The sequence below is a fragment of the Orbicella faveolata genome, unplaced genomic scaffold (assembly GCF_042242905.1).
Source record: "Orbicella faveolata isolate gen_17 unplaced genomic scaffold, um_ofav_v1 contig_1, whole genome shotgun sequence".
Classification (NCBI taxonomy): Eukaryota; Metazoa; Cnidaria; class Anthozoa; order Scleractinia; family Merulinidae; genus Orbicella; species Orbicella faveolata.
In genome coordinates, this window is record NW_028301536.1 from 32,763,261 (window position 1) to 32,772,389 (window position 9,129).

At 40.7% G+C, this 9,129-nt stretch overlaps 2 protein-coding genes and 1 pseudogene across 2 annotated transcripts; all 3 read right to left on the bottom strand.

Annotated features, from left to right (window-relative positions):
• Positions 1–42: 42 nt before the first annotated feature.
• On the bottom strand, positions 43–4,456 carry LOC110054116 (uncharacterized). The gene is made up of 2 exons (XM_020760450.2): positions 4,196–4,456; positions 43–1,521 (listed from the first exon to the last, which is right to left on the bottom strand). Exons 1-2 carry the CDS (start codon positions 4,268–4,270, stop codon positions 601–603), a joined length of 996 nt encoding a protein of 331 aa, XP_020616109.2. The 5' UTR covers positions 4,271–4,456; the 3' UTR covers positions 43–600.
• LOC149118795 (uncharacterized) lies at positions 2,399–3,025 on the bottom strand (annotated as a pseudogene).
• Positions 4,457–6,654: 2,198 nt separating the features above from the next.
• On the bottom strand, positions 6,655–9,119 carry LOC110054117 (transmembrane emp24 domain-containing protein 7-like). Its single transcript, XM_020760451.2, has 3 exons — positions 8,817–9,119; positions 7,679–7,966; positions 6,655–7,237 (listed from the first exon to the last, which is right to left on the bottom strand). Exons 1-3 carry the CDS (start codon positions 8,973–8,975, stop codon positions 7,055–7,057), a joined length of 630 nt encoding a protein of 209 aa, XP_020616110.1. The 5' UTR covers positions 8,976–9,119; the 3' UTR covers positions 6,655–7,054.
• Positions 9,120–9,129: the final 10 nt, after the last annotated feature.

A 9,129-nucleotide genomic window follows, 5' to 3' on the forward strand; every position in this document is an offset into this window, starting at 1 on the left:
CCCTTTAGAGAACTAGAGAGAGAGAGGACTTATCTTCAGTCGCAAAATCAGCTCCTGGTTTATTTCTGCATTATATCTAATTCAAAGAGTAACAATGGAGCGGGAAGATAAGTTAGCTATAAAACAATGTAGTTATCCCAAGATAATCGAATTTTATAACAGTAATCAATTGCAAGGTTTTCTTTTTTCAAAAAAATTCTCCTGGCTTATCATTGTGAGGAGAGATACATGAGGAGCTAAACAGAGAGGGAAGTTTACTTAAAAGTTGAAACTTCTATAAGTTCTAGTTGATCTCAAATTATAATGCGATTGGCATACAAAGGAAAGCAAGTAGCGGGAGACTTGATGAGAGGCAAAAGGAACGCATCTACGCCAGAACTCAATGCGCCTGCGTGACTATCAATGAGTGGCGCCTGGGGACAAGGCAGGGCATGCTGTCAGTAATGGTGGTAATAGTAATCTTCGTAGCAGCATGCGCAGTTGAGAGCTTACAGGTGCAGTGCGTTTTTTGCTATTCCGCTAAATAGCATTTACGGTAAGTGGGTCGGTTTTCTAGCGTGTGTTTAAAAGTATTAATAAAATGATCGAAGTTGGAAGTCATCACTTTGCGGTGTTGGAAGGCAACGACTCTATACAAAGGGAGATAGAAATGATTAATGCACTTATTGAATCCGCCATTCCCAATGCAAGTGCAAAGCCTCGCTCAATACCGTCAAAGTAACACAAGACTGAAATTAAAGGTGCGCTCCAAGCGAGACGATAAAACACTGCAGCTATTGGACCGGACTCATTGCCATCGCCACCTCCCAAGACATGAAACCAGCCAATAATGGTCATCTGCATGAAAAACAGAGACACTAAGCCCTTTGATGAGCCGCCGAACGCATCCAGTCCCATGGCATCGCGCGCTATCTCGGGTTTTGCCATGAAGGTAAGCGAGACCACCATTTGCAAATACCCAATTATTTGCACACAGTTCGGGGACCACTTCCTCGCGGGACCTAGGATTGGAAGCATTATCTTTGCTATCTCCCCCATACACTTCTTCGGCGACGCCTCTGGAGTGTTTCGCGACCATATCACGTAGGTTATTATGGCTAACGTGGAATCAAGGAGCCCGAACGCTGCTGCAAAGGGAAGAGAAACCAGCGACTGTCGAAACAGCCACAGCAAAGCTGACGTGACGAAAAACAACCTTTCAGGAACAGTTCCGAGAAGTGCACCGTTGCCAGCCACCGCTGGACGGGACCTCGCTGTGACGATGTAAAGGAAACCGATTACAGCGAGTAACCCGCAGTTGAGCCGCCAGTACCCAGTGTCGTAGCGACCGCTGAGGTCCATCATGAAAACACGTGACAACAGCTGGGGGAAGGCGACGCCGAGTATGCCGCTTATTAAGTAAGCCATGATCGCTGACCATACAGTGAAGACGCGCAGTGTGGTGAGAGTTTGTCTGGGAGGAATGGAGAGCATGCTATTGAACCAGTTAACTTTCGCATAGCTGTCAGATCCACCTGCGGTCTAATACAAAAGAAATAAGAGTTGTTAATTATGAACGAGTGGTGTGAGTCGCTTGGCCGCGGGGTGGGTTCGAGCCCTGATTGGAGTCACCTTGTTGTGTTTTTGGGCAAAACGCTTCACTTTCACAGCCAGTGCATCTCTCCAACCAGAGCACAATTATTCGAAGGGTTTATAAACTCTATCCACCGAATAAATCCCTATCCATGGGATAACGTTCGGTAAACCAACTACACTATCTATTAGACAGTGTTTTATCCATTGGATAGGGTACGTTATCCGCTCTTCGAACAACAGCTCCCTGGTGTACAACCCGGCTGTACTAGAAGTATATATGCAATATATACCAGCGAAGAGTTGGGGCGACCTGACACAACACTAGACAAGATTGGGGAGGGGAGGGGGGAGGCCTGTGAGAGACACTTGGTCGTGAGAGGTCTGGGTTCCAAATTAGAGCTCCCTTCACTGATCAGAACTGAGAGAATACCAAATGAAAGAAACGAAAAAAAGAAAGAAATGTCACGATATTTTAAGTCATTTCCTCATTACTTTTACTAGAAAATTAAAGGAACTTCAAAATGATCAGCTGGAAGTTCGAGCTCGAACTCAAAACCATTTCCCTTAGATATTTTCCCTTGGTTTTTCAGACATTTATTCAATACTGTCGGTTATTTTCGAACTTAAACTCGGTTTTAAAAGAGGTAAAAAACCTTCTCTCGTAAAATTGTATAAAATTGTGAGCTTTCAACAGCCAGTCTGCTGTCTTCGACGGACAAAAATGAAATGACAAAATAGACCTAAGAATTTGAATATAACAAGCGAATGGCATATATTAAATAGAATACGTGTGAAAGAATGTGAGAATGCCAAAAGTATAGAGTTAGTGTTTGTTTAAAAGAATATTATATTGTCCCGGCAGAGGACACGAATTGTTGTCGGCCTCGACAGTTTTCGCTGTGTGCCAGGATTCCAGCGTCTTTCTTAAATGCGGCTGTTGCCTTTGTCAATTATCTCAGCATTGTTAAAGTCGATGGTATGATCAAAGGTCCAGGCATGTTTCGCTACATTGGAGCCTTTAGCACATTGTTTAGTATTTCTGATATGTTCTTTTCGCCTTGTACTAAACGATCTTTTTGTCTCGCCGATGTAACTCCAGGGACAAGATCCACAAGGGATTTTGTAAACAACATTGCACTGGTCGTCGACTTGAGGTCGAAACTTGGGAACAGGGAACTCTTGTTGTAGTGTCTTGATTGGCTTGTTGGTTACTCGAATATCATGACTTTTGAGAATTCTAGAAAGAGGTTCGGTGATAACTTTGATGTAGGGAGGGACCGCGAAGCTCTGACTATTCGTTGGGCCAGCCCAACGAAACATGCCTGATGTAGCGAAACATGCCTGGACCTTTGATCATACCATCGACTTTAACGATGCTGAGATAATTGACAAAGGCAACAGCCGCATTAGAAAGACGCTGGAATCCTGGCACACAGCGAAAACTGTCGAGACCGACAACAATTCGTGCCCTCTGCCGGGACAATATAATATTCTTTTAAACAAACACTAATTCTATACTTTTGGCATTCTCACATTCTTTCACACGTATTCTATTTAATATATGTCATTCGCTTGTTATATTCAAATTCTTAGGTCTATTTTATCATTTCATTTTTGTCCGTCGAAGACAGCAGACTGGCTGTTGAAAGCTCACAATTTTATACAATTTTACCAGAGAACGTTTTTTAACTCTTTTATAGTGAATCCTGGTATCGGATCTTCAATATTTTTAAACTCAAACTGATTTTGTTTCCCTTGGCCCAATTAACCAACCCCGTTTATTTCAAACTCCATTGGTAGAACTGAAAAACAAGCAACATCACGTCGTCATGATCAGACCACGTTAGAACATAGCTTGTAAACTATATTTTGGCTGTTCATCACACTTTAATCTTGTGCGTTAATGAACTTCGTCCTCGAGTGTTCGTTTCCGACCCTTGGTCAATAGAAAAATACATTCCATCAGTATTTAGTGCTGACCCGGTTATTTCGAAGACCCTCCGCAATTAATTTCGAACTACTTTTCTTTACCCCTCAGAGAAATAGCGGGTTCCAACTGTAATACAAATTAAAACCGAAGATATAAGCAAGGTTAGGTACAGCTCAAATTTGCGTGACGTAGCGTGACGTACTCCTGTAAAACTACAAAAATTTCCTGAGATAATTTACGATTCCGGTCCTCGATTTAGGCCTGACGGAACAGATGGCTCTAGACCTGTAGTGAAGCCTTTAAGTTTAGGGAATCGATCCTGTGTCCGAGATTAAGAACGATCAGCTATTCAGCTCGAAGTCCGATATCCCGAATATGTAGGCTCGGACGGTTTTTATCACAATTTGATATACAAATTGATATCGATAATATCGATCGATATGCTCCAAAAATACTTCTTCTTAAATACTTAATTCAGTGTCCTGAATATTTCAAGACCTTTAGCTCTAGAGATTACATCCCAATATCGGCTTTTTTCGCGTAATTAAATTGCTGAAGTATAAGTCAGTTGATGTGTTCTTACATAACATCCATTGTTGTAGCAATGTTAGGTTCAAATTATGACTCTCGACACTGTAATGATTGAAAGCATACTTAAGTATAATTAAAATCGTTAACTGTAATATTTACCTCATTGTCTTTTCTCTTACGACTCTGTTTTCTCCGGTTAACAACTGTTTGGCCTGCCAGCAGAACCTCATTCATCTCGTCCGTGTTGTCGAGTTTCAGTTTACTGGTAGTTGTGAGATATTTGTTAATATATTCAGCTTTCGCTCTGACCTGTGTTTGTGTATCGTCATAAATAATTGACCTTACGCTGTGAAAATATTGTTGTTATGGTAAAAACGTCACGCAACCAGTAAAGTGACACCACGCAACTTGTGCCTTCACAGGCAGCCAAACTATATAGTACGAAATAGCGGGGCTTCGAAATATATATATATAACCGGATCATCTAGCTAAGAATATAAAAATAATAGTTTTATACATGAAGGAATGTTTTTTTGTATTGACCGGGAGTCGGATGAGAACATCTGAGGAGGAAGTTCATTACTGCCAAGATTAAAGTACAGTGACAAGCCCAACCTGATGTTCAGTAACGTGGTCTGACGTCGGGCCCGGGTGGGCACTATCATATAAAAAGAACGGAAAGGGATGCTTGTCGGAAATTTTGACAAGAGCCTCTAAGTGGTACCAAGTTCTTGTTTTCTGGGCCTGGCTTGAAATGTTGTTCACCCCTTTAATAGAGCCCATAGAGGTACCGATTCTAAAACAACACTTTATCTATCTCCTGTGATATTTTTTTCCGGGTCAATATTTAAAAGGTACTGCAAAAGTTCCCGCGGTGGACCGTTTGAGGCTGAATACCCTAAGAGGTACCAAACACGCATTTTCCACCTCTACAAGGTAGGACGAGCAACCGCGGTTATTTTTATATGGGAGTCCACCACAGACTTAAGAGACTTTCGGGTCCAGTCCTCAGATATACTCAGACTTGGACGAGGTTGCCTGGCCTGCATGAAACTCATTCCCCAGATCGCAGATGGGATACGGCCCGTCCGTTGTACGTTAGCCCCTGACTCCCTGATATATTCTGTCCGGGTCATTGATCCAACAATTTGCTGGTAGAAGCCAATTATTTACTCCCGAGTTGAGACTGCGACCTCCGCGATTCCATCTTCACAACTCTGAAAGCAACGAGGGTCTGGATGGGGTAAAAGATAGTCCAACGCTACGCTCTCGAGGTCCCTCTCTCCCGAGTATGTAGCGCTGCGTGACAGATAGAAGGCCTGAACTGGACGACAATGTAGTAGTACAACTTGAAAAAATACATGGAGAGAAACGAAATATCGTAAATTACTTGTTACCCCATTTCCGTATTTTCTCAATACTACGGTGGACGAATCAACGTCCCTGTTGGAGTTTGAGGTACATTGTACTATAATTCATTGTGAGGTTGGGTGTTTACTTGATTCAAACATTTAGTACAGTCCCTGATTCTCATCAAATGATCAAGAAGTGTTACACAGTAAGTATGTGAGCAACTGTGCTGTGGCGCACCAGTTGCCTGGTTCCTGTACGCTTTCTCCCAGGCCTTCACGGTCAATTGATTTCGGCGACGTATCCGAACGACAAGGAGTTTCGCCCCGGACCACTTGACCCAAAATGATTAACCGCGGCGAAACATCTAGGCCTAGGAGTTAGACAAGTACACCAGTTCACTTTATTTTGAGCTCACTCCCCATAATTGAAAAGTTTGGCATGCCGTATTCCAGTGTTTCACACCCTTTTTCTGACGAGTACCAAGTCCTACACGACTTGTTTTTAAAGTTTGTTGACCAGAGATGAGGTCCTTCATTTGACGTTCTTCGTTTAATAATTATTTTTTTGTTTGGTTCAAAGGGGTTTTAATCCTATGTCCACTAACATTCAGAAAAGAAACTAAAACATGTTACAGGTACAAGTACGAGGTCATCATTTGTAAACCCTTAATTTAACTTAAAACTGATTTTCTTTTTCGCCTTTAAAGCAATTTTAAGATGAACAAAGATGTTCAAAGTAATTAAGGCCAGTGCTTTGATGTCCCGTTGGTTTTGAATGTGTGGTTCCACAAACTAGGAAATGGGTTTTTGGAAAGTCCAAGGTGGAGGGGAAAGTATTAAACGGAACTGGAATAGTGTGACTCAAACCAAAGACCTTCTGTATCAGAAGTGTGGATATTTTCTGTAACTGACTGCTGTTGCCTGCCCATGCTCTGGCTAAAGCTATGTTTTTATTTGAGTGTAAACAATGGAAAAAAACGTGTGTTTTGTTTCACACAGGATAATATCCAAAAGCTTATCAAGAAGCCAAATAAATGGGCTAAATTGTCATAAAACACTTTTGTTATTTGAGAACACTTCCCTGCTATTTGTATTTTTTAAATATCTCTTATGTTCTCAAAAGCCTTCCATGTTTGATGATAGTATTAATACCTTTGGCTTCTTGACTTGTTAAATAAACTGTACTTGTATTAATGTCAAAGCTACAGTATGTAAAATTAAGAAGTATACTGCATGTACATGAAATCAAGAATTTTTGAAGCACAATTGTGATAAAAAAGTAAGGACTTTAATGCTACCAAGAGACTTTCAAGTTGCTAATATCTCACTAATACATTTCCAAAAAAATTCCTGATGGAAATTCATCTTGTTTTCTGGTTCCTAACATTTGCAGCCAAAACAATAGCCAAGATTCTGCAATCAAATGATTATTCATTATAATACACATCATTTGTGAGTAAAAACAGTCAATGTAGTTGCCTTACAAAGGCTTGGCCTCTCATCAGCTATGTCCAACATGAAGATAACACAAGTCTTTTCCAGCTACACAGTTCTTAAATTTGTATAGCTTTTGATGACTTTGCACATGCATTTCTCAAAGGGACTTCATGTGTTCACTGTACAAGCTGAAATAACTATGTTCCTTTCAAGCACCACTTTTCAACATCTAAATAGTTGACCTCTTCTCTGCGAAAAATCGTCGAAGAATAACTACTTGGCAGATTCCCACTGAAAGAATGAGGCAAGCCTCGCCAATTGACCACCATTGAATCCTTTCATTCAGGTATTCTGCCATATCACGCCCTTGAGACTCTCTTAAACGATGGTGAGTCTGGTAGTCTGACGCAATCTGAAAGAAACAAAGAAATGAAAACTGACGACAAACTGATTTGTAAATTATGGAACTACTAAATACACATCTATGCAGTATCAACTCTCACCAACATGTATAGCAACTGCTAACAGTACACCAGTTAATAATTCTGCAGTGCATGATTTCCCTTATTACTACCCAGGGCTGTCACTGAGCTTTTATGTAGAAAGCTGAGAGGAAAAAGTAGCTAGGCCACCGGGAAGTGTGCACTCAGCTCCCTAAGTATAGTGTATTCATGCCCCCCCCCCCCCCCCCCCAGAAAATTTTGAAATCTAGAGTCAGTAGACTTCCAAGCGTCACCCTCAGTGAGCAAAAGTTGAATCTACAATGTACAAAGTACTAAAATGAATATAATGATGTACACCTGGGGTTACGATACTACAAACTTACAGTGTATATTCTACAAACACAACCTACCTTAAGGTCTTCGTGTATAGTTACACAAGCTGTCTCCATCTGAGTAAGAGCAGTTTGGTGTGCTCCCAAATCTTTGGTTAGTGGCATTTCATCCCCGGCTTGGAAATCAAAGTAAACCACTTTGTGACTAAAGGTCGAAAATTCATTGCTGAAGCAGAACTTGTAGATTCCTTCACCTTGAGCTGTGAATGAGTGACTGTCGTACTGTTTCTTTTGGACATTGTAAATAGTTTTACCACTTTCATCATACAGAACTACATCCACATCATAGTTACCACCACTAATGACCTAAAAGGAAAACAGAATAACACCACGATTTAGAAAGTCCTCCTTGCATATATTTACATTTGCCTTAGTTTTGCACTACTATGCAAACTTGTGCCACTTTCTCATCCAGTCTGAAATAAAATCCAAACCAATTGTAAAGTTCTTGCTTACACATGTTTTCCCATGCCTTGTGCCAGCAACATGTATTTGATTGATTGGTTCATTGGATCATCTGCGCCCTTTGTGGTTAGCAAATGATTACTTCGGTTTGGGTTTTATGGTGTGCAATTGAAAGCTACTCTATGCCACTGATGTGACATCAACAAATGTCCTGGAATTTCCACCAAGCAAGTTCCTTTGAGGTTTATAATGAGGTACTACAATGTATAAATCACCTGCTGGTATGGCCATGGGGTGGATGAGTCATAAACTTTTACAGAATTTTTTTTTTTGAGAGCAGAAATTGTGTGCAAGGGGTGAACAAGTTTTAACTAATCGAAAGTTAAGAAAAAGAACAATAAGCTTCTTTTCTTTCCTAGAATATCGCAGTAGCAAACACTGTTAATTAGGATTAAGTAAAATGCCTGACCAGTTGCTGATTGAAATTTCAAGAGAAAATAAAGCTAACTTAACAGATCGCACTAAAATATTAAATGCAAACGTTTAAACAACGAACGGATTAAAAGGCAAGGCGATGTATGCAAGCTTAACTATTATAAGGTACATGTAGTTGAAAGCCGGTACATGTGATCAAGCCATGTTTATTAAGATGCTACTGATTGGTTTGTGTAAAATCACCAAATCATTAACGCAAAATAAACAGCTTTAAGAAAATCGTAGTTTTAAAACCCAAAACGAACTGAACACTGACCTGAAATTCAAGCGTTCCTTTGGTATCTTTCTTGATATCTTCATAAAAACACTGTCTCGCGTTATCTTCCAACTCGAAAGTCAACTCCGTACATTCCACGGCGATCAAGGTTAACAATGCAACAACTAAACCAACTACAATGCCACTCCGCCAATTCATAGTGTACTACTTGAAGAATGATTCCTGATCAGATCGGCGGGAAAGCAAGTAATGAAGATCGTTTGTACGTCGGTTTTTTCCGACGTCAAATTTTTAATTCGAACAATATGGCTGACTATACGTGGCATTCGAGAGGCGACCGCAAACCCTTGTG

Bases quoted from the DNA above. Each gene is read 5' to 3' on its own strand.
- LOC110054117 (XM_020760451.2), bottom strand. From the start codon at position 8,975: ATGAATTGGCGGAGTGGCATTGTAGTTGGTTTAGTTGTTGCATTGTTA. The intron at 7,967-8,816 runs GTCAGTGTTCAG...TTTTCCTTTTAG, and splicing joins AAGGAACGCTTGAATTTCAG to GTCATTAGTGGTGGTAACTA. The intron at 7,238-7,678 runs GTAGGTTGTGTT...TGTTTCTTTCAG, and splicing joins CTATACACGAAGACCTTAAG to ATTGCGTCAGACTACCAGAC.
- LOC110054116 (XM_020760450.2), bottom strand. From the start codon at position 4,270: ATGAATGAGGTTCTGCTGGCAGGCCAAACAGTTGTTAACCGGAGAAAA. The intron at 1,522-4,195 runs GTAAATATTACA...CTTTTGTATTAG, and splicing joins GTAAGAGAAAAGACAATGAG to ACCGCAGGTGGATCTGACAG.